The sequence below is a fragment of the Denticeps clupeoides genome, unplaced genomic scaffold (genome assembly GCF_900700375.1).
Source record: "Denticeps clupeoides unplaced genomic scaffold, fDenClu1.1, whole genome shotgun sequence".
Taxonomy (NCBI): domain Eukaryota; kingdom Metazoa; phylum Chordata; class Actinopteri; order Clupeiformes; family Denticipitidae; genus Denticeps; species Denticeps clupeoides.
In genome coordinates, this window is record NW_021630093.1 from 281,230 (window position 1) to 306,176 (window position 24,947).

At 50.2% G+C, this 24,947-nt stretch overlaps 2 protein-coding genes across 3 annotated transcripts in view; one reads left to right on the top strand and one right to left on the bottom strand.

The window, feature by feature from the left end:
* Window positions 1–814: 814 nt before the first annotated feature.
* Window positions 815–20,980, top strand: vclb (vinculin b). Of its 2 annotated transcripts, XM_028968825.1 has the most exons (22): window positions 815–1,108; window positions 6,999–7,069; window positions 7,980–8,130; window positions 8,212–8,320; window positions 8,723–8,845; window positions 9,285–9,445; window positions 9,686–9,688; window positions 11,096–11,186; window positions 11,268–11,415; window positions 12,030–12,183; window positions 12,273–12,448; window positions 12,527–12,717; window positions 12,808–13,007; window positions 13,214–13,342; window positions 13,428–13,577; window positions 13,661–13,769; window positions 13,856–14,158; window positions 14,730–14,854; window positions 14,929–15,114; window positions 15,192–15,395; window positions 20,112–20,216; window positions 20,295–20,980. In XM_028968825.1, exons 1-22 carry the CDS (start codon window positions 941–943, stop codon window positions 20,439–20,441), a joined length of 3,204 nt encoding a protein of 1,067 aa, XP_028824658.1. In that variant the 5' UTR covers window positions 815–940; the 3' UTR covers window positions 20,442–20,980. The 2 variants fall into 2 exon arrangements, with proteins under 2 accessions (XP_028824658.1, XP_028824659.1); XM_028968826.1 differs by lacking the exon at window positions 9,686–9,688.
* Window positions 20,981–24,355: 3,375 nt separating this feature from the next.
* cdc42ep4b (CDC42 effector protein (Rho GTPase binding) 4b) overlaps window positions 24,356–24,947 on the bottom strand; it is a 9,439-nt gene continuing 8,847 nt past the window's right edge. The window contains 1 exon segment of the mRNA XM_028968829.1: window positions 24,356–24,947. This exon segment is cut by the window's right edge and continues 557 nt beyond it. Coding sequence (XP_028824662.1) covers window positions 24,789–24,947 — 159 coding nt within the window. The 3' untranslated portion in view covers window positions 24,356–24,788.

Below are 24,947 nucleotides of genomic sequence, written 5' to 3' on the forward strand. Positions count from 1 at the left end.
TGTAACTCAATTAAACGTTACTCAATTAAACGTTACTCAATTAAACGTTACTCAAGTAAACGTAACGAAGCTCAATGTAACAAAGGTCAACGTAACTCGGGTCAAGGTAACTCGGGTCAACGTCACTCGGCTACTCCTAGCATACCTGCCTTTGGACAGTGGGCGGAAACTGGAGGACCTGGAGGAAACCGCACCAACACTGGGAGAGCATGTGAACTCGGCCCACACAAGGTCCGAGCCATTTTATGTACTAATGAGCATTGCACTCATCTGCATTAGAACCACGAAGAACCATGCAGCTGCCCTGGCAAAGTTGTAAAGTCTTCTGGCAGCCAGATGAGTGTGACAGTGGAGGAACCGAAACTGCAGTAGGGGCTGAGATCATCTCTGTATGAGCACCGGGAAGTGTGGATTTTGCCTGCTTTAGGGCTCTTCCTTATTTGGGAATGGGCCCGTGTCTGGCTGCCAGCAGCTGTGACATATTGTCATTTCCGTGTCTGATTATGTTGCCGGAGCGCCGTGTGGACTGGACTGGACTGCGCATGCCCGTGGCGGCCCGGCTCCCTCCTGGAAGTCGGCCGTATCGGCTGGAATTCGCCGCGGCTCCCGTTTCCCTTTTTTGGGCATGAGAGCGAATTGCGTCATCGGGGAAGAACTCGCGTCTCGAGCGAACTCGGCTGCGCCGGGGGGCGGGGCCTGCGGCGGGGAGAGCGACGGGCCGCTCCGCCAATCGGCGAGTCGCGGACGCGCGCCGCGCGGCTCCCATTGGCCGGTGGGGGGCGGGGCCGGGCGGCCTCATTGATCCGCAGGCCCCGCCCCCGGCGGGGCAGCCGTGATGGCAGCAGGACGGGGAAAGTGACGGGAAGTCGCAGGAGACGCGTCGAGCGCATTGGCCGTGTGGTTTCTTTCTCTCCCCGGGACGCCGCGACAAGTTCCCACCATGCCTGTTTTCCACACGAAGACCATAGAAAGTATCCTGGAGCCGGTGGCCCAGCAGATCTCCCACCTGGTCATCATGCATGAGGAGGGCGAGGTGGACGGGAAGGCCATCCCGGACCTCACGGCCCCGGTGGCGGCGGTGCAGGCGGCCGTCAGCAACCTCGTTCGGGTAAGAACCGCCAAGTTCCCGCAAAGTTCCGTTCTGCCTTGTTCCTCACGACGCGATCTCCACCCATCATGACCCTTTAACCTCTGGGTGATCTCGCTGTGCTTCAGAGGCCCGTTGTTGGTCCGTTTTAATATGTGTGTGTCTGTGTGTGTGTGTGTGAAATCGGTTATTTGGAAGGGAACCACATTTCCTGTGGTTGTGGTGAACACGTTTGGTGGGTTTCAGCTGATGTCCTCTGCAGTTGTCCATAGTTAAATTTAGACGTTATTGTGGAGGGGGGGTGAACTCCTGGTGGGGGGCAGTTTCGGGGTGTGTACGAATAAAACATGCGTGGATGAAGCACGAACGCAGCCGCGCCTTCCTCTTTTACACTTTGAAGTGGCTTTTTTTCAGTTTCATAACTCCACGCATTTCACAAGAGATTCGAGACGCCGCCTTGTCACTCTGGAGACTGCATACGAGGACGCGGTCTCGTCCCCCCCCCTGATTTCATCTGTAAACACCAGTTCCCTGTTTCCTGTCGAGAACGCCTCTTCCTGCTGCTCTTCCCTTCAGATTAACTGGCCGCTTCTGGGCGTACTCCGGCCACGCCTTCTTTATGGCGCTTCATCGCAAGGCCTGTCATGATAGCACATTTCTGCCATTTACCAGACGCCCTTTATCCAGTACAGTCAGTAGTGACAGGGACAGTCCCCCCCTGGGTCTTGCTCAGGGACACGATGGTAGTAAGTGGGATTTGAACCCGGGACTTTGTGGTCTTCTGGATAGGCGAGTGTGTTACCCGCTAAGTTACTACCACTCTATAAATAATAATATTGTCTTTGTGAGACCATTTCGTTAAATAATGACATATCAATGGTCCTCTGAAAATGTGACTTTGTGAGATGATTAATACACTTAAACATTAATATGAGTCCCCGAGCCTGTTAGTGGCTAGAAATGGCGGTCGGTGTAAAGAGTGTTTTGGTCGTTCTGCTTCACCGTTCAGAGAGCGGCGGCACAGACAGTCGGATCTGGAATTTGTCCCCTTATGACGTCATAAAGGGAAAGGTCACCTCCCATTTCTCATGCTTTTTCCCAACCCTCCCATAAAACATTATTTCCACCGACCGTCATGGCTTCCAAACGTGTGAAGTGTTGCAGTTGCTCGCTGATTGGATGTAAAAATTTGCACAAACATTTTTATTTTTTTTTTTTGTTCCGTCACACGAGACTCTGAAGAACCGGCGGGTTCGTTTTAATTTTTTAGCAATTCCATCTCTGTTTTTCCCAATCGCAGCTAATTGTTAGCATTTTCTCTGCCTTGAAACACGCTGCGGTACGAGACCACGTAGCTGGCAAGTAGCCTAACTTCACGCCTCTGAAGTAAATGATGGGAGCTCGCTGCGGTTCAAGAGACGTTTTATTAATGTTTATAGAATTGTCCGGGTTTCCGAGCTGCCTGAACATTAAGGATTGTGGCCAGAACACGTTGTTTTCCGTTTCGCTGAAAAGAGTCGATTTTCCCATGTGGGAGGGAGACACAAAGAAAATCAAACAAGCACGTACATGATGATTATTGCGCCCGCAAAAAGGTTCACCCTCGTTTTAATTATCGTGCAATTGATGGATTTATTGTTTATTGCAACAGGCCTATTCATCGCCCACGAGGACCTTCAGCATCTGAGGCTTTAGTGACGCCCCCAATGCACGGCTGCAGTATTGTTTAATAACCTCGCCCACCCCAGTGTCATTCAGTTCCATCTTCATCGTTCTTTCCATAGAATGTGTTATTTTACTGAATTGTAAGAAGGTGTGAAGTTGCTTTCTGTAGAAGACCATGGTTCTTACTGTTCTTGCAGCATGTTCTATCTGCATGAAATGAAAATAACAGCATTCGACCACCCTAACCAGCAGTTTAGTACGGGATTAATCCTGGTTCCAGACCTCCTGTTCCAGACCTCCTCCTTCATTCACGTTGTTCAGCAGCCGTTTCCTTGGTGAAAGCACTTTACGGCGCCCAAAGGGAACTAAGGTTCTAACCCCGGGCTGCTCTGCTGAGAATAGCTTTGTGGAATGTGAAGAATTCCCAGAGGGAGCATCTGTCAGGAGGCTCGACCGTAACAACACAGAACATCAAGTTGTCCACTAGATCACAGTTCCCTGTCTGATCCAATAAGATCATGCCACTGAGAACACGCGTTCTACAGGAGCTACAATTGTAGAGAAGCACTCGCATTCTAGGCGAGCTCGGGGACGAGCGCTCGCGTTCTAGACCAGCTCGAGGACGAGCGCTCGCGTTGTAGGCCAGCTCGTGGACGAGCGCTCGCGTTGTAGGCCAGCTCGAGGACGAGCGCTCGCGTTCTAGACCAGTTCGAGGACGAGCGCTCGCGTTGTAGGCCAGCTCGAGGACGAGCGCTCGCGTTCTAGACCAGTTCGAGGACGAGCGCTCGCGTTGTAGGCCAGCTCGGGGACGAGCGCTCGCGTTGTAGGCCAGCTCGGGGACGAGCGCTCGCGTTGTAGACCAGCTCGGGGACGAGCGCTCGCGTTGTAGGCCAGCTCGGGGACGAGCGCTCGCGTTGTAGGCCAGCTCGGGGACGAGCGCTCGCGTTGTAGACCAGCTCGGGGACGAGCGCTCGCGTTGTAGACCAGCTCGGGGGACCGAGCGCTCGCGTTGTAGACCAGCTCGGGGACGAGCGCTCGCGTTGTAGACCAGCTCGGGGACGAGCGCTCGCGTTGTAGACCAGCTCGGGGACGAGCGCTCGCGTTGTAGGACCAGCTCGGGGACGAGCGCTCGCGTTGTAGACCAGCTCGGGGACGAGCGCTCGCGTTGTAGACCAAGCTCGGGGACGAGCGCTCGCGTTGTAGACCAGCTCGGGGACGAGCGCTCGCGTTGTAGACCAGCTCGGGGACGAGCGCTCGCGTTGTAGACCAGCTCGGGGACGAGCGCTCGCGTTGTAGACCAGCTCGGGGACGAGCGCTCGCGTTGTAGGCCAGCTCGGGGACGAGCGCTCGCGTTGTAGGCCAGCTCGGGGACGAGCGCTCGCGTTGTAGGCCAGCTCGGGGACGAGCGGTCGCGTTCTAGACCAGCTCGAGGACGAGCGCTCGCGTTGTAGGCCAGCTCGGGGACCAGTGCTCGCGTTGTAGGCCAGCTCGAGGACGAGCGCTCACGTTGTAGGCCAGCTCGGGGACAAGCGCTCACGTTGTAGGCGAGCTCCCAGACAAGCGCTCGCGTTCTAGACCAGCTCGTGGACAAGCGCTCGCGTTCTAGACCAGCTCATGGACAAGTGCTCGCGTCCTTACATTGTAATCTCTGTTTTACGTTTCTTTTCTTCACATTGACTCTCTATGAGCTTGTGGCGAGCTCGTGAAAGTGACGTGATTGTCATTGTTATACACAGCAGCACAGCACACGGTGCACACAGTGAAACGTATCCTCTGCATTAACCCATCACCCTGAGTGAGCAGTGGGCACCATAACAGGCGCCCGGGGAGCAGTGTGTGGGGACGGTACTTTGCTCAGTGGCACCTCAGTGGCACTTCAGGATTGGGATTCGAACCTGCAACTTTCTGATTACGGGGCTGCTTACTTAACCCTGGAGGAAAGTAGCAGAGGATGGTTGTGGATAGAGCTGCACGATTTGGGGAAAAAGACATATTGCGATTATTGAGATCAATATTGCGATATGCGATTGCAATATGATAAAGGACACTTCAATGAAAAGTTGCATGCTAATAGTGAAATGTTTAATTTCAAAGTGAAACATACAAACTACTTATAACAACCTGAAATGCCCAGTGCTTTCAAAATACAATATTCTACAAAATTAAATAATCACAAAAAACTCTTTACATTACTGTCGAACGACAAACCCTGGTAAGGCTAAACAACTGTTTTGATTATATTTGGCCATTATAAAATCCCGTATTATAGTTCTTACGTTTAACCAAAACGTTGTTTGGAGGCTGACTTGAACACAAGGATGCATAGCTTTGCTAGCTTAGCTAAGGTTAAGATTTGTAAACTGAGGTGAATTTCTTTAGGAAACCTTCAAAGTTTGAGAAAAACTAAACAGCTAAGAACAGTCTAAATAGTTAATGCCTACGTTTAGCCAAAACGTTGTTTGGAGGCTGACTTGAACACAGGAATGCTTAGCTTCTCTAGCTTAGCCTAGTTTAGCTAAGGTTAAGACTTATAATGGCCAAATATATTCAAAACCATTGTCCAGCCTTGCCTATGAAATGTAATCCCCGGGATCTGGTTTGGAGCGTACAGCGGTTTGTACAGCCCCAGGCAGCACAAGAGTGAGGCATTTTTATGCACTTCTCTCCATAGACATGTATATACTTCACTCCACAGCAGAGCCATCGCAATATGGCGGCGACGTTGACGTACGATGCAGTTCGTCATGCCGCGTCTACCCATATGTCGCCGAATCGAAAGTCATGTGACCAAATACGTCACATCCGACTGAAGCGAGACTTCAGAAGTGAGACTTCAGTCAGCTTGCAAACTTTGAGAGAATGAGTGATATGTTGCCGATCCAATCCATGTACTAATCATTTAAATCACAGCTTTTTGCGTTCATGTAATCGCACAGACTGACATCGCGATTACGATTAGATTAATCGTGCAGCACTAGTTGTGGACAAGCGCTCGCTTGTAGCACTCTAGTCCATACGTTGTAGTCTCTTTTTGTCTTTTTTCTTCTTCACATCGACTCTCTATGAGCTTTGATGTTCCTCACCAGCCACATGTGGAGCTGCGGTGCCTTTGTGTGTGAAAATGTCCCCTGACCATAATAGGTTCCACGCGGCCTGTCTCTCGATTAGGGACGCTCATTTATGAAGGGACTGGGAAGAAAAGTAGCGACTTCCTGTCACCTGGCTGCCAGCGTTCTGCTGTTCATCATGGACTCCCCGCAGAACGGTTCTCTCTTGAGATGCGGGTCTTGCAGAGCTGCGTGTGTTGATTGGTTCTGACGTGTATCTGATCTTTGTCCTCTGCAGAGTCATGTGGTTTTCGTCTGTCTTATGTTGTCTCTGAATATGAAACGAGGAGTCTGCTAAATGTCCTCCGGTGAACGTTCTACAGTTCGTTGTTCTGTGTGCTTTAAACCGGTTGTGATTGGACTCCTCAGATGTGTGAATTTGGTTCTAACGTTGTTATCCTGGTGCTTAGAGACGCCTCTGTCTGGACCCTTCAGCCTCTGAGAGTCTCTTTCACGGCCCCTGACAAAGAGGCGACTGTGCGCCGCCACCAGCGGGAACTTTATCAGTTCTCCAGGGCGCCCGTCTCCATCTGACCACAGACCGCGTCCAGCTGGAGAACGTCTGACGTCTCCTCCACAAAATTAGCTGCTTTTCACCAGAACGGACCCGGTCACCTCAAAACTACTTCCTGTCGCAGTTCTAAAAAGCTGTTATTCCACTGGTGACCTGGTCATGTGACCGGTTCAGGTCGGACTTCCCGCTTTTCCAGCTGGTGCGAACTGGGCGGAGCTACAGATCAGTTGCGTTTGAACTTGCTTCTGCCGTTTGCGGAGAAAAAATTGTCTCCTGACTCCCGTGGGCATGGCGCCGTTTTTGGCCTTCACTTGCGTTTCACCACTAACTGCTGGAATGTCCTGTCAAACCACCAGCCAATCAGAGCCCAGCTCTGTTTTTAGCCTGATATGGAAGTCGTGCTTTTCTGAACTTCAGAAAGTTTTTACGTCCATTGTGTGTGTGTGTGTGTGTGTGTGTGTGAGAGAGAGAGAGAGAGAGAGATGGGACAGAACTCCTGCCTGATTGGCCGTCCTCCAGACCCAATTAACAGCTTCTGACATCCCATGATGGAAGCAGCTTCCTGTGCCAGTACACATCTCCAGGCCCCGCCGCTTTCTAATGCTGTGGATGTTTGGGTTTTTAGGTGGGGAAGGACACTGTCCAGACGACTGAGGACCCGATTCTGAAGAGAGACATGCCGCCGGCGTTCATCAAGTGAGAACAGTTCCTCATTCAGAGGGTTCTTCTCCTGCTCTTTTACTCTAAGTTCCACTGTTCTGCAGTCTGCATCTGTTCCGTCCTGTTGCCGTCACCGCACTTCCCAGAAGACCATTTAGAACCGGCCGTGATATGATTACGACTCTGGCTGATCCCAGATCTGCATACGTTCTTAAACAAGTGAACCTCCGTCACGTCATTAATAATTTTCCAGACGTAGTCGAGCACTTTTTTTAAAAAAAATGGCGTATTTTTTTTTATAGTGAATCAGTCGTTCAGCGTTTATGATGCAGTGTCGCAGTGGGCGGGGCCGCGGCGGCCTGACAATGCCCTCCTGTGACCAGTGAAGAATGTGCCTCCTGTTCTAAATTTAGCACCGGCGTCCCTGTCCTCGCCCCGCCCCGCCCCGCCGGGCTGAAGGGCGGCGCCGACATGGCGGTTGTCCCGCACGATGTAACCTGATGTGCGGATTTGGGGGGGAGGTCTGGGAATGATGCATGGGGCCACGCCTACTTTTATTCCTTTATTTATTTCCTGCTATAAACACCGTCACCGTGGAAACCGTGCAGCCGCAGGCAGAAACGCTCAACCTTTCGCCTTCATCTCGCAGCGCCTGCATGTTGTAATGTGTCTTTGTTCTTCAGCAGTGGATGGTTTGATGTCTTCGCTAAGAATACATTTGGCTTCGTCTGGGCATAGAAACACGATCTAGATGTTCCAGGAGGAGTTTTTGGTTCAGTCCATAACCTGTAGCTTTAGTTATAAAACCTCCTTTTACTGAGGTCCTGACCTCTAGTTCCAACCTCTGTTCCTGTTAGCACCAGTTTGAGTTCCAGGTGTCTGGTTGAAGGTGTGGAAGGTTTCTGATAAGGTTTCAGATAAAGCCCCCCTTCTGCTCTGGTTCCAGGGTGGAGAACGCCTGTACCAAGCTGGTCCAGGCCGCCTCCATGCTGAAGGCTGACCCGTATTCCGTACCGGCCAGAGATTACCTCATTGATGGCTCCAGAGGGATCCTGTCGGGAACCTCCGACCTCCTGCTGACCTTCGACGAGGCCGAGGTGACATGAACAGAAGTAAAGTAATAAGGGATGTCGGAGCAGATCTGGAACCGTGACGTCATTCATTTTCCATCTGTCCAGGTCCGTAAGATTATCCGCGTGTGTAAAGGAATCCTGGAGTACCTGTCGGTGGCCGAGGTGGTGGAATCCATGGAGGACCTGATCACCTACACCAAGAATCTGGGACCCGGTGGGTTCTGTTCACAGCTGTGGGTTATTGTGTGTGTGTGTGTGTGTGTGTGTGTTTTATTTGTGGGGTGTATGTGTGGAACGCATCGTCATGGCCAAGTTTCTACAAAGTTTTTATTTTAGTAATTTGTATATAACTCCAGAATGTTATGAAGAAGTATGTGTGTCTTTCTCCAAACCTTTGGCCACCACTGTATGTATGTTTGTGTACGTCTGTGTGGAGTGTGTGTGTGTGTGTGGCTGTGTGGTGTGTATTAGTGTGTGTGTGTGTGTGTGTGTGTGTGGCTGTGGGGTGTGTATTAGTGTGTTGTGTGGTATGTTTGGTTTTGCGTGGGGTGTGTATTAGTTTGTGTGTGTGTGTGTGTGTATGTGTGGGGTTGTTGATCGCTGGTTGTTACTTCAGGGATGACTAAGATGGCGAAGATGATTGACGAGCGACAGCAGGAGTTGACGCACCAGGAGCATCGTGTCATGCTGGTCACGTCCATGAACACCGTCAAAGAGCTTCTACCCGTCCTCATCTCAGGTACGGAGGACAAACCTGGTCTTACACACACACACACACACACACACACACATCATCCTGTCTTATTGTTGTAAACTTTACACACATATACATACAAAATACACACACACACTAAAATACATACAACACACATAAACACACATTCAGATACAACACACACACACTTAAATACATACACACACAAATAATATACACTCACTCACATAAAGCATACACACACACACACACTCACTAAAATATATACAACACACAAACACACACTCACATACAACATATGCAAACATACATAAACAATATACACACTCACATACACACACACACACTCACATACAGCATACACAACATACTCACATACACACACGCACGCATACACACACACATTTTTGCTGAAAATATTTGAATGGCAGCTGATTATTGATCTGTGATTGGCTGATTGTAGGGATCAAAATTTTTGTTACGACCAAGACGTCATGCAGCCCGGGCGTGGAGGAGGCGCTGAAGAACCGCAACTTCACCATGGAGAAGATGTGCACCGAGATCAACGAGATCATCCGTGTTCTGCAGCTCACGTCGTGGGACGAGGACGCCTGGGCCAACAAGGTACGTCTGCTGTCTCGCCTCAAGGCATCATGGGTAACCTCCGCTCCACAGCGGCTCCAGATGTTCCCGCCCAAATTTCATCCTTTTTAGTTCTTCCCACCATGCCTCTGGGTTTCTCGCGTCCCCTCCTGCCGAATCCTGATGGGCCACGCCCTGCACTGTTCCTACATCTTCTTACTTCATGTCTTCTTTTGTTTTTTTTCCCTCCCTTTTTCCATTCTCTTCTTTCCTCCCCTGTAGAAGGTAAGCCCACCTGGAGCATGTCTGCCTGTTGTGGGAATTCTGACTGTGTGTGTGTGTGTGTTCTGCAGTGTTTTATGCGTGTTACCAGGTTCTGTCAGCTGATCGCAGGAACCACTGCTGTGTGTGTGTGTGTGTGTGTGTGTTCCTGCTGGATTTAGAACCGGTGCAGGAATGTTTCTGCTCCTTAATGCAGTTTGTCCAGTTTTTTCCTTGTACTGTTTTACCCCGGCCTGCCTCTCTCTCTCTCTCTCCCTCTCTCTCTCTCTCTCACACACACACACACACACACACACCTCCGTCACCACGTGGATGTGTTTTGATGTGAGTGTTGGTCTGAAACCTGAATTGTCTGCTCCTCTCCCGACGTGAACCCCCCCTCGCTGTGTCTGGTCCAATCCCATAATTCCTTGCTGCACTTCTTACTCTTGGTCTCAGCAGCGTGGTGTCTTTCAGACCTTTGACTGAAGATCTTCTGTAGTTGTTCCCCCACGTTCTCTGCACGTCCTGTGGGTGTGAATCGCGCTTTATTTCGGGTGTGAGTGGTCCTTGCGGCGTTATGGTACCCTCCGCGGTTTCGAGAGGCGAACACACAGCTCCTTCTTCAGGAGTGATTAGCGGTGACGACTGACTGGTGTTTGTAGTGGTGAGACGAGGCAAGTGACCTAAAAAGGAAAAACCGCCTCCTTATCACTTCAAGCTCCGCCCACCCGGCAGGCCAATGAGTCAGTCAGTCTCTCTCTCTCTCACACACACACACACACACACACACACACACACACACACACACACACCTATACATATTGTTACGTCCCTGGTCTAGGGTCAGTGACATAGCAAATGGGACAAAGGAGCAGAAACTCCGAAAACAACAAAACACACACAAAACAGTTCTGGTCAGTTGAGTTACGATTCAAAGTTATTCTTGTTCTCTTGTCACAATCCTTCACTTCACACCACTTCCTTCTCGCTTCACACCAACACCCTCTTCTTTTTGTCCCAAAGCAGACGCCATTTTAAGTCCTCTTCCCTATTACAGCCCACCAATCATGACAGGAAGGGGGAGGAGTCCAATCATGGGCTGATGAGGAGCCACCCTGCAACTTTACAGAGAGAGACACACACACACAAACAGAACATACACATACTCTGCCACGGGACGTCACAATATATATATACACACACACACACACACCTATATGTATATACACACACACCTGTACGTACATACACACACACACACACCTATACATGTACATAATGACACACAGATAGTACATATTTAGTGGTTTGCTGTTTGTCTGTTTTATTGATTCCTTACTTTAATCTGCATTCGTTCTGTGTGTGTGTATATGTATATGTGTGTTTTTTTTAACATGCATCCCTTTGCCCTGTGACCTTTCACCCCAGGATACAGAAGCCATGAAGAGGGCGTTGGCGCTGATCGACTCTAAAATGGCTCAGGCCAAGAACTGGCTCAGAGACCCCAACGCCCAAGCAGGTATTCTGGCCTCTGGGTCTCAGACGGGTGGGCAGCTTCGTTCCGTCTGTGACCTCTGACCTCCTTGCCTCTGTGACTCAGGGGACCCTGGAGAGCAGGCCGTGAGGCACATCCTGGACGAGGCGGGGAAAGTGGGCGAACTGTGCGCTGGGAAGGAGCGGCGGGACATCGTGGGGACGGCCAAGACCCTGGGTCAGCTGACCGACCAGGTTTCAGAGATGAGAGCCAGGTACAGAGGCCACGCCCCCTCCACAATGGCCAAGTGGGTTTTAGAATCTCCTTCTGGGCCAGCGGTGGTGAGTAGCCCCGCCTGTCGCGCGGGAGACCGGGGTTCCATTCCCCGATGGGGAGGCTCCCCGGGCGCCTGTCATGGTGACCACTGCTCACCGAGGGTGACGGTTAAATCACGGCGTTCCTCTCGGCATTTCAGCTTTATGAGCCTCCGAGGGGCCGTTTTTTTATCCGCTCCTCTCCTGTTTATGCTCGAGTTTATCGCTGGACGGGTGGGTAACACACTCGCCTATGAAACCCCACTTACTACCATCGTGTCCCTGAGCAAGACACTTAACCCTGAGTGTCTCCAGGGGGGGACTGTCCCTGTAACTACTGACTGTAAGACGCTCTGGATAAGGATGTCTGGTAAATGCTGGAAATGTAAATGAGTTCTTTTGTGGCAGATTTGTTTACTTCTGAAATCTCTGCAGGAAAAATGGACCTTCAGGTCTCTAGAGTCCTGGAAGATCCATGATAATCTGCATGTCTGCGAAGATGATGATGATGATAAAAACCTGCACGGTCTATGCAGGCAGGAAGTAGTAACACCGTGTCTCTCACTGCCTCCAGAGGTCAGGGGTCGACTCCAGTTGCCATGCAGAAGGCGCAGCAGGTGGCTCAGGGTCTGGACCACCTGACTGGGAAAGTGGAGAACGCTGCCCGAAAGCTGGAGGCCATGACCAACTCCAAACAGGCCATCGCCAAGAAGATCGATGCAGCACAGGTGGGTTCCGTGGCGACCTTTGGTGGTGTCACGATTATAGAAGATGCGTTCGCGTCTGTTGAAACACCACAACGGTGTCTCCCCTGCAGAACTGGCTGGCCGACCCCAACGCCCATCCGGAGGGGGAGGAGCATATCAAGTCCCTGCTGATGGAGGCCCGCAAGATCGCTGACCTTTGTGAAGACCCCAAGGAGAGGGAGGACATCTTGCGCTCCATCGGCGAGACGGCCGCCCTCACTGCCAAGCTGTCCGAGCTCAGGAGGCAGTACGTTCTCAGCCTCTCGTCGAGGATGCAGGTGACCTGTATCAGGGCGTGGCTTGAATAACGCTTCTCCACCCACAGGGGGAAGGGCGACACGCCCGAGGCCCGCGCCTTGGCCAAGCAGATCGCTACGGCGCTGCAGAACCTGCAGTCCAAGACCAACAAGGCCGTGGCCAACAGCAGACCGGCCAAAGCCGCCGTGCACCTGGAGGGCAAGATCGAGCAGGCGCAGCACTGGATCGACAACCCCACCCTGGACGACAGCGGCGTGGGTGGGCGCAGGCTCCGCCTCCTCCTCACTATGCGGAGCGCTCCGGGACGCGGATCCTAAACTTGTCCTGTCCTCCTGCTCGCGTCTGCAGGTCAGGCTGCCATCCGGGGCCTGGTAGCTGAGGGCCGCCGCCTCGCCAACGCCCTGCTGGGACCCCAGAGGCACGAGCTGATGGGCAAGTGTGAGCAGGTGGACCAGCTGATGGGGCAACTGGCTGAACTGGCCGCCCGCGGGGAAGGGGACACGCCCAAGGCCCGCGCCATCGCCCAGCAGCTGCAGGAAGCCCTGAAGGTAGGTTGGATCACGGGGAACCATGCTCCTCATCCGGAACAGAGTAGCGAGTTTGGGGCTAGAACCTCCACTGGTGGGGCGGTTTGGGGACGAATGTGAACCTCAGACATTAGTAAAGGACTCAGTTCGAAAGCCACGCCCATCACTGGCTCCATGCAAGTTGTGTTCACGATCGGGTGACTGAGCTTCTCCTCAACTTCCTGCAGGATCTGAAGGGGAAGATGCAGGAGGCGATGACCCAGGAAGTGTCCGACATTTTCAGCGACACGACCACGCCCATTAAACTGTTGGCAGTGGCGGCAACTGCGCCTCGCGACGCTCCCAACAGGGAGGAGGTGCGAAAACGCACAATGCGTTGGAATGCTGTTATCGGAATTCCATTTAAATTCAACATTTCCACACGTTCCCGTTTTCTGCAAGGTGTTTGAAGAGAGGGCCGCCAACTTTGAGAGCCACGCCTCCAGGCTGGGGGCCACGGCAGAGAAGGCGGCGGCTGTGGGCACGGCTAACAGGAGCACAGTGGAGGGTATCCAGGCATCGGTGAAGTCTGCCAGGGAGCTCACACCACAGGTACCACGCTGTGTGTGTGTGTGTGTGTGTGGCCGTGTGTGTGTTTCCTGAGATTGGGTCCGTGATTGGTCTGTAATCATTAGGTGGTCTCAGCGGCCCGTATTCTGCTGAAGAACCCTGGGAACCAGGCAGCGTATGAACACTTTGAGACCATGAAGAACCAGTGGATTGACAACATGGAGAAGATGACTGGTAATGCAGCTGCTCTCTTTAATCTAATGAACTCTATTTAATCATCTGGCGATGAAGCAAATTAAACTCTGACCTTTGACCCCCAGGTTTGGTGGATGAGGCCATTGACACCAAGTCCCTTCTGGACGCCTCTGAAGAGGCCATCAAGCACGACCTAGAGAAGTGCCGAGTGGCCATGGCCAACCACCAGCCTCAGATGCTGGTCGCCGGGGCAACAAGCATTGCCCGACGGGCCAATCGGATCCTCCTGGTGGCCAAGCGGGAGGTGGAGAACTCGGAGGACCCAAAGTTCAGGGAGACAGTGAAGGCCGCTTCAGACGAGCTCAGCCAGACCATCTCGCCAATGGTCATCAATGCCAAAGCTGTGGCTGGCAACATCCAGAACCAAGGTTGGACGCAACTTCCTGTCATGGAGATCTGTCTCCAGGCCCTAGCATGCATTTCCCATTCTAATGGGTTCTGTGGGTTCCAGGGCTCAAGACTAACTTGCACCGAATTTTCTTTGGCATCACACATAATAAGCCGTTTTACAGGTTCATTTTTTCTCCTTTTTAAATCGTTATAATATAGAATATATTGACCTGTAGATGATTAACGAACAATCTGTTTGACATGAAGTTCTTTATTTGAAGCACAATTCTACAAGGAAGGTAACTTACTGAGAACGTGTTGGGGCTTAAAGTGCTTCACTGAGCTGAAATTAAACAAGATATAAATTAAAAATGTTTTAGCTGATCATCTCGGCCTGATGACCTGTTCCAGGACATTTATGGCTGCATGTAGAGCTGCATGTAGAGCTGCATGTAGAGCTGCATGTAGAGCTGCATGTAGAGCTGCATGTAGAGCCCTGGTGTTCAGATGGTCAAAACGAATAAACATGCCAGACCACCTTATAATCTGAGCATCGTGTATTGAGCTTGGAGACCTCCTGGAAAGTTTCACTGCTCCTCTGCTTCTCAGGTCTGCAGAAGGGCTTCCTGGACTCTGGCTACCGGATCCTAGGTGCCGTGGCCAAGGTGAGGGAGGCGTTCCAGCCTCAGGAGCCCGACTTCCCCCCGCCGCCTCCCGACCTCGATCAGCTGCAGGTACGTCCGTCCTCCACACGTGATGCTTCATGTCCGCTGTCAGAGTTCCCCATACCGAGTCGTTCGGGTTCCAGATCAACGACGAGGCCGCTCCTCCCAAACCCCCCCTGCCTGAGGGCGAAGTGCCCCCACCGAGACCCCCACCGCCAGAGGAGAAGGACGAGGAGTTTCCCGAGCAGAAGGCCGGCGAGATGGTGAGCGAGCCCATGATGGTGGCGGCGCGGCAGCTTCACGACGAGGCGCGCAAGTGGTCCAGCAAGGTGAGAAGCATCTCCACCTGGACGTCCAGCCAATCAGTAGAACCCCTGGTATGATGCTGCTCGTCTGCCGTTTCCAGGGCAACGACATCATCGGTGCTGCCAAGCGAATGGCGCTGCTCATGGCCGAGATGTCCCGCCTGGTCCGCGGCGGCAGCGGCAACAAGAGGGCGCTCATCCAGTGCGCCAAGGACATCGCCAAGGCGTCCGACGAGGTGACGCGCCTCGCCAAGGAGGTGGCCAAACAGTGTACCGACAAACGGATCCGGACCAACCTGCTCCAGGTTCGAGCGAAACGCCGTTACTCCAGCAGAGCACAACCCTGAGGTTCTTAGTAGATGCTCAACAAAACCGGCATATTTACACAACCGCCGTTACTCGAGCACAACAGAACCATGAGTTCTAACGCTAGTACGTTCCCCCAGGGTTCTTAGTAGATCCCCACCAAACCGGCATATTTACACAACCACTGTTACTCTGTAGAGCAGAAACCAGAGTTCTAACGCTAGTACGTTCCCCCGGGGTTCTTAGTACATCCCCACCAAAACCGGCATATTTACACAACCGCCGTTACTCGAGCACAACAGAACCCTGAGTTCTAACGCTAGTACGTTCCCCCAGGGTTCTTAGTAGATCCCCACCAAAACCGGCATATTTACACAACCACTGTTACTCTGTAGAGCAGAAACCAGAGTTCTAACGCTAGTACGTTCCCCCGGGGTTCTTAGTACATCCCCACCAAAACCGGCATATTTACACAACCGCCGTTACTCGAGCACAACAGAAACCAGAGTTCTAACGCTAGTACGTTCCCCCAGGGTTCTTAGTAGATCCCCACCAAAACCGGCATATTTACACAACCGCCGTTACTCGAGCACAACTGAGACCTGTTTTCTAACGCTAGTACGTTCCCCCGGGGTTCTTAGTAGATCCCCACCAAAACCGGCATATTTACACAACCGCCGTTACTCGAGCACAACAGAAACCAGAGTTCTAACGCTAGTACGTTCCCCCAGGGTTCTTAGTAGATCCTCAACAAAACCGGCATATTTACACAACCGCTGTTACTCGAGCACAACTGAGACCTGTTTTCTAACGCTAGTACGTTCCCCCGGGGTTCTTAGTAGATCCCCACCAAAACCGGCATATTTACACAACCGCCGTTACTCGAGCACAACAGAAACCAGAGTTCTAACGCTAGTACGTTCCCCCAGGGTTCTTAGTAGATCCCCACCAAAACCGGCATATTTTCACAATCGCTGTTACTCGAGCACAACAGAACCCTGAGTTCTAACACTAGTATGTTCCCCCAGGGTTCTTAGTAGATCCCCACCAAAACCGGCATATTTACACAACCGCCGTTACTCGAGCACAACAGAAACCAGAGTTCTAACGCTAGTACGTTCCCCCAGGGTTCTTAGTAGATCCCCACCAAACCGGCATATTTACACAACCGCCGTTACTCGAGCACAAACAGAAACCAGAGTTCTAACGCTAGTACGTTCCCCCAGGGTCTTAGTAGATCCCCCACCAAAACCGGGCATATTTACACAACCGCCGTTACTCGAGCACAACAGAAACCAGAGTTCTAACGCTAGTACGTTCCCCCAGGGTTCTTAGTAGATCCCACCAAAAACCGGCATATTTACACAACCGCCGTTACCGAGCAGAACAGAACCATGAGTTCTAACGCTAGTATGTTCCCCAGGGTTCTTAGTAGATCCCCACCAAAACCGGCATATTTACACAACCGCCGTTACTCGAGCACAACAGAACCATGAGTTCTAACGCTAGTACGTTCCCCCAGGGTTCTTAGTAGATCCCACCAAAACCGGCATATTTACACAATCGCTGTTACTCGAGCACAAAACCAGAGTTCTAACGCTAGTACGTTCCCCCAGGGTTCTTAGTAGATCCCCACCAAAACCGGCCATATTTACACAACCGCCGTTACTCGAGCACAACAGAACCCTGAGTTCTAACGCTTAGTACGTTCCCCCAGGGTTCTTAGTAGATCCTCACCAAAACCGGCATATTTACACAACCGCTGTTACTCCAGCACAACTGAACCATGAGTTCTAACACTAGTACGTTCCCCCGGGGTTCTTAGTACATCCCACCAAAACCGGCATATTTACACAACCGCCGTTACTCGAGCACAACAGAACCATGAGTTCTAACGCTAGTACTGTTCCCCCAGGGTTCTTAGTAGATCCCCACCAAAACCGGCATATTTACACAATCGCTGTTACTCGAGCACAACAGAACCCTGAGTTCTAACACTAGTACGTTCCCCCAGGGTTCTTAGTAGATCCCCACCAAAACCGGCATATTTACACAACCGCCGTTACTCGAGCACAACAGAAACCAGAGTTCTAACGCTAGTACGTTCCCCCAGGGTTCTTAGTAGATCCCCACCAAAACCGGCATATTTACACAACCGCCGTTACTCGAGCACAACAGAACCCTGAGTTCTAACGCTAGTACGTTCCCCCCAGGGTTCTTAGTAGATCCCCACCAAAACCGGCATATTTACACAACCGCCGTTACTCGAGCACAACATGAACCATGAGTTCTAACAGCTAGTACGTTCCCCCGGGGTTCTTAGTACATCCCCACCAAAACCGGCATATTTACACAACCGCCGTTACTCGAGCACAACAGAAACCAGAGTTCTAACGCTAGTACGTTCCCCCCAGGGTTCTTAGTAGATCCCCACCAAAACCGGCATATTTACACAACGCCGTTACTCGAGCACAACAGAACCCGAGTTCTAACGCTAGTACGTTCCCCCAGGGTTCTTAGTAGATCCCCACCAAAACCGGCATATTTACACAACCGCCGTTACTCGAGCACAACAGAACCCTGAGTTCTAACGCTAGTACGTTCCCCCAGGGTTCTTAGTAGATCCCCACCAAAACCGGCATATTTACACAACCCGCCGTTACTCGAGCACAACAGAACCCTGAGTTCTAACGCTAGTACGTTCCCCCAGGGTTCTTAGTAGATCCCCACCAAAACCGGCATATTTACACAACCGCTGTTACTCGAGCACAACAGAACCATGAGTTCTAACACTAGTACGTTCCCCCAGGGTTCTTAGTAGATCCCCACCAAAACCGGCATATTTACACAACCGCCGTTACTCGAGCACAACAGAAACCAGAGTTCTAACGCTAGTACGTTCCCCCAGGGTTCTTAGTAGATCCCCACCAAAACCGGCATATTTACACAACCGCCGTTACTCGAGCACAACAGAAACCAGAGTTCTAACGCTAGTACGTTCCCCCAGGGTTCTTAGTAGATCCCCACCAAAACCGGCATATTTACACAACCGCCGTTACTCGAGCAGAACAGAACCATGAGTTCTAACGCTAGTATGTTCCCCCAGGGTTCTTAGTAGATCCCCACCAAAACCGGCATATTTACACAACCGCCGTTACTCGAGCACAACAGAACCCTGAGTTCTAACGCTAGTACGTTCCCCCAGGGTTCTTAGTAGATCCCCACCAAAACCGGCATATTTACACAATCGCTGTTACTCGAGCACAACAGAACCCTGAGTTCTAACGCTAGTACGTTCCCCCAGGGTTCTTAGTAGATCCCCACCAAAACCGGCATATTTACACAACCCGCCGTTACTCGAGCACAACAGAACCCTGAGTTCTAACGCTAGTACGTTCCCCCAGGGTTCTTAGTAGATCCTCAACAAAACCGGCATATTTACACAACCGCTGTTACTCCAGCACAACTGAACCATGAGTTCTAACACTAGTACGTTCCCCCGGGGTTCTTAGTACATCCCCACCAAAACCGGCATATTTACACAACCGCCGTTACTCGAGCACAACAGAACCCAGAGTTCTAACGCTAGTACGTTCCCCCAGGGTTCTTAGTAGATCCCAACAAAACGGCATATTTACAACAATCGCTGTTTACTCGAGCACAAAGAACCCTGAGTTCTAACGCTAGTCCGTTCCCCCCGGTATCCCCACCAAAACCGGCATATTTACACAACCGCCGTTACTCGAGCACAACAGAAACCAGAGTTCTAACGCTAGTACGTTCCCCCAGGGTTCTTAGTAGATCCCCACCAAAACCGGCATATTTACACAATCGCTGTTACTCGAGCACAACAGAACCCTGAGTTCTAACACTAGTACGTTCCCCCAGGGTTCTTAGTAGATCCCCACCAAAACCGGCATATTTACACAACCGCCGTTACTCGAGCACAACAGAAACCAGAGTTCTAACGCTAGTACGTTTCCCCCAGGGTTCTTAGTAGATCCCCACCAAAACCGGCATATTTACACAACCGCCGTTACTCGAGCACAACAGAAACCAGAGTTCTAACGCTAGTACGTTCCCCAGGGTTCTTAGTAGATCCCCACCAAAACCGGCATATTTACACAACCGCCGTTACTCGAGCACAACAGAAACCAGAGTTCTAACGCTAGTACGTTCCCCCAGGGTTCTTAGTAGATCCCACCAAAACCGGCATATTTACACAACCGCCGTTACTCGAGCAGAACAGAACCATGAGTTCTAACGCTAGTATGTTCCCCCAGGGTTCTTAGTAGATCCCCACCAAAACCGGCATATTTACACAACCGCCGTTACTCGAGCACAACAGAACCCTGAGTTCTAACGCTAGTACGTTCCCCCAGGGTTCTTAGTAGATCCCCACCAAAACCGGCATATTTACACAATCGCTGTTACTCGAGCACAACAGAACCCTGAGTTCTAACGCTAGTACGTTCCCCCAGGGTTCTTAGTAGATCCCCACCAAAACCGGCATATTTACACAATCGCTGTTACTCGAGCACAACAGAACCCTGAGTTCTAACACTAGTACGTTCCCCCAGGGTTCTTAGTAGATCCTCAACAAAACCGCCATGTTTACACAACTGCCGTTACTCTGTAGAGCAGAAATGCGAGTTCCAAGACTAGTATGTTCTTCCAGAGTTCTTAGCGCTCCGTTCCGGTCCGTGTTCCCACAGGTGTGTGAGCGGATCCCCACCATCAGCACGCAGCTGAAGATCCTCTCCACCGTCAAGGCCACCATGCTGGGCCGCACCAACATCAGCGAGGAGGAGTCTGAGCAGGTGAGAATCTCCTCTGCACAATGCTGTCAAGAACCAAACTTTGTTCATGTGGTTCTAACCGTCTTTCGTGTGTCTCAGGCTACAGAGATGCTGGTGCACAATGCGCAGAACCTGATGCAGTCGGTGAAGGAGACGGTGAGGGAGGCGGAGGCGGCCTCCATCAAAATCAGAACGGATGCCGGATTCACCCTCCACTGGGTCCGGAAGACCCCGTGGTACCAGTAGGAACCCGGCGGCTCCGGTTCTGGAGTCCAGTCTCTTTGTTTCTGTCCAACGTTCTGCAGCAGAACGCGGAACGTGCCTTGTTTCTTTTCGGTAGCGGGTGGATCTATTGCCTTCTCTGGGAATTTTTATAGAACTTTATACAGGTGGTTGTATGTTTCATTTCTTTCTGTGTCCTTTTCACGTTTTCAACTTTTCTTGCCTGAATAAGTTTTATTTCTGAATATTATAGTCAGTAATAAAACCGAAACACAGCTTTTATATCGATCTTCTTCTCGCTATTAATGTCCACTTATAAGAATATAAGAAGGGCGAGTTTCATGTTGTTCCCAGAAAAATCACTAATGGGAGTGTACCATATTAAAATGTGGTGAAGAAGGACGTTGTCTCTGCTTTCTGCCAAACACCAATAAAATACTCTAGAACACAGACACACAGTCATTTGGAGGGAGGATGTGTGGTTGAGAGCGGTTTGAATGTAAATACGTCAGTCTCCATAAAACTGTTCTAATGTGCCTTGTAATAAAGATGATTTTCCCTCATTTATTGCTCCTGTGGATATTTTATTGTAATCAAATCGTGGATGATTTCAGTTAGATCAGTTTCATGGATCATCATCATATATTCAAAATCAGTTTCATTATTCAAGACTTTGCGTTTTAAATGTATTTTTATTTTTAGCATTGACAAATTAGCATTCATTTGCACAAAATAAATCTGTATTTGTTTATATATGTTCTGCACTTTATGACGTTTGCTATGTTTTATTATACCTGTACCTTTCATGTAAAATATCACATGCAGCTGTGCAATTTTACATGCATTATAATCCATGAAACTCCCTCAACTGCTCATCATTGCTGCAGTAAACCTACTCTGAAAATGACATCGTAGTGGGACCTTCAGACGCGGACTCTGCATTGACGCAGTGCAGTGATGTTGCTCGCTGAATTTCTGGTTTTTCCTCGATTGCTAAGACACATTCCTGGAAAGCAGCTCTCCGTTTCCCTAAACTGTGAACACAAAACCAAACTTTCACCCCAAAACAGTTCAGTGCTCTAAACTGAACTATGCTGTCAAATCATGCCTCGAGTCCATCTAGATTAAAAACTCTACTGAGTCGTCACTAAACACTACATAAAAAAAGGACAACACAATGCTCAGGACATGAAGCAGTAGAAATATATATGAAAATATACAAGAGTGCATTACTCCACCACAGCATTATTTCTCCCTCCTGGGTCAGACCTCAGGACTTCATCTGCATCACAGGCCCCATTTTCTCTGGCCAGGCAATGGGGGTGAAAAATGCCCTGGCATGCCATATCAAGGCTTGACACACCCATGTCACCACAGGCCAGTTCCATGGCTTGCAGGAGATTTTCCCCTGGTGTAACTTTGGCGTTCCTATACCTTCCACCGCCATGAGGAGACGATAAAGTGAATGGGAGTAAATGGAAAGTACTTACCGAGATCCGTGTTGATGTGTAGTTGTGTAGTATATGTGGCGCCGCTTTAAAGTGTTTGACGGTAAAGTGAATAGTGCGTAGTTGTGTAGTATATGTGGCGCCGCTATTAGGTGTTTGACGGTAAAGTGAATGGCGTGTAGTTGTGTAGTATATGTGGCGCCGCTATTAGGTGTTTGACGGTAAAGTGAATAGTGCGTAGTTGTGTTGTATATGTGGCGCCGCTATTAGGTGTTTGATGGTAAAGTGAATGTTGTGTAGTAGTGTAATACATGTGGCGCCGCTATTAGGTGTTTGACGGTAAAGTGAATAGTGCGTAGTTGTGTAGTATATGTGGCGCCGCTATTAGGTGTTTGACGGTAAAGTGAATGGTGCGTAGTTGTGTAGTATATGTGGCGCCGCTATTAGGTGTTTGACGGTAAAGTGAATAGTGCGTAGTTGTGCAGTATATGTGGCGCCGCTATTAGGTGTTTGACGGTAAAGCGAATGGCGTGTAGTTGTGTAGTATTTGTGGCGCCGCTATTAGGTGTTTGACGGTAAAATGAATGGTGCGTAGTTGTGTAGTATATGTGGCGCCGCTATTAGGTGTTTGACGGTAAAGTGAATGGTGCGTAGTTGTGTAGTATATGTGGCGCCGCTATTAGGTGTTTGAAGGTTAAGTTCTTGATCAAGTTAATAAATGTTTCTTTCTAATCCAATTTATCTATAACATTGGTTGTCATGTATATTGTAATCTTTTTAAAGTTTGATGTAAAATTCGATTGTCTAAAACATTATTCTCACACAAGCTGCTTTTCTCTGGAACTTCTGACAGGGCAAAAACTCACACAGATTTCTGTGCCTCAGAAGATCAAGATATGACAAGGTGGCCAAAACCTGGTGACAAGCTAATAACAATAACCGTCTCTGTTCCAGGTGAAGTTCTAGCTCCTTTTGGACGAGACACCAGAGCTCAGTCTGAAGTATGAAAGAGTCAAACTCGTCTTTTCAGTGTCTCTCCAGCCTCTTTTCCTCTAATGTTCCTGTAAGATACGTGCAGTGAATACGCGGAACGTTACTGTTCCGGGCTTTTCAGATGGAGCATTTTCTTTTATTCTGTTCCCTCTGCCAGTCAAGTCCTGCAAGTTGAAAAGTGATGAATAACTGAACAGAAATGAACAAGATAACAAGATCTCATCACAGAGAAAAGCACATGTGGATGTTCAGCACAGCCATGAAGGCCTTCTGAGATGCTCCATCGCTCACTCCACATTAAACAGTGAACGCAGGAGCTCTGCTGCAGTTCCTGCTGCAGGAAGAGGGTCAGTGGTGGCCTAGCGGTTAAGGAAGTGGCCCCGTAATCAGAAGGTTGCTGGTTCAAACCCCGCTGAGTTGCCCCTGAGCAGAGCACAGTCCCCACACACTGCTCCCCGGGCGCCTGTCATGGTGCCCACTGCTCACTCAGGGTGATGGTTAAATGCAGAGGACAAATTTCACTGTGTGCACCGTGTGCTGTGCTGCTGTGCATCACAAGTGACAATCACTTCACTTCAAATAATCATACAGCATGATACCGAGACACCGACATCCAGGCGTTCTAGGTCAGACGTACCAGACGTAATAAAACATGGGACATGTTGACTAACTTCAGGTTCTCGTAATGTCCTGAGGTTCTTCAGTCAGTGTGAACAAGGCGCTTATTTCTGTGAGAAGCCGGTTCCAAACCTACGTAAGTAGAGAATTCAACAGAAAAACAATAAGAACGTACATACAGTAACGTTCCGTGATCGTAATACCAGCTGGCCAAGGATGTGAGAGTCCCGTGTTACGTGTCCATATTGAAGAGGACATTAAAATCCGCCTGTACGGTTAATATTGTCGCTACGTGTGTACGTCTCTCTCTCCATTCGTATAAATTTAACTGCAGTTTCTGCTTCTAACACGTCATTTTGCAGAATGAAGCAGGAACCTCCAGTGAAGAGTTAGAGGGGTTCCGCTCCCTCATTTCATTTAGCTTTGGAGACATTAGGGTTCCTGTGGAACGTCCTTCATCATATATGGATCGCTGGAGAACCCGGCCAGAGGCGACAGTGGCAAGGAACAAGTCCATGAAAAAGGAACCCAGGCTCAGCAGGTGGAACCAATCCTCCTCTGGTCAGCAGCGTGAGCTGCATCTTCTGAGACGTTCTCAACTTTGTTAAATGTTTTGTAGAAATGCATTAAATTACTTTCCGTGTTCTGGTCAATTAAATGTACCGTATGGGGTCCAGACGGCGGTCTGCTAGAACATGGGTACCACCACTCTAACCACTGGTGGATTTTGTATGTAAAGCTGCCATCTAGTGGAGAAAAGAATCTCTAGCGTCAGCTAGAACATTCTAATGATTAATGGGATCTATCAGCACCCACGTGCCACCTCTGTACGTTTTATTCGTTCATAGAACCCCATCAAACAGAACCGTGGAGGCTGTACATGAGGAACCACCTTGGGTTTTATTGAAAAATATAACCGTTCTTCCAAACGTGCGAGTAAATACATCCGAGTATAAGAACAGAACAACTGAGAATAAATCCTAAACTATGAGCGAGTACTAGGCGAATATACGGAACCCTTCCACGAATTAATTCTACACCGGTTTCAAGAACGTCACTGCCTCGCAGAACATCTTCAAATACAAAAAAAACCACGATGCCGAACAGCGTCCACAAGGCGCCGCGTCCATTCACCCAACGGTTCTATGCAGAACATGGTCTAGAACAGCTCCTGTGCTCACGGGAATCTTTTTTTGAGGTCCGGTTCGGAACGTTCTTGTGTTCTAGTGTGTCGTGATTAAAAAAATCCAGCATGGAGGTCACCGTCCCCGCCGTGTCCCGGCGTATGAAGCACGCCGGTAACAGGAACCTCCTACACCCTGATCTCGTCCTCGTCCTCGTCCATGAAGGCGAAGTCCCTCTCGTCGTCGCCACGCGGGGAGCTGAACTTGGCGCTGTCCGTGTCCCCGTGCGCCAGGGAGCCCGAGCTGGAGACGGAGCAGCTGTCCAGGTGATGGTGGCTCCTGCCTCG

Coding starts and splice junctions, on each gene's coding strand:
- vclb (XM_028968825.1), top strand. CDS start 941: ATGCCTGTTTTCCACACGAAGACCATAGAAAGTATCCTGGAGCCGGTG. Junction 12,718..12,807: donor CCTGGACGACAGCGGCGTGG/GTGGGCGCAGGC, acceptor TCGCGTCTGCAG/GTCAGGCTGCCATCCGGGGC. Junction 15,396..20,111: donor TCCGGACCAACCTGCTCCAG/GTTCGAGCGAAA, acceptor GTGTTCCCACAG/GTGTGTGAGCGGATCCCCAC.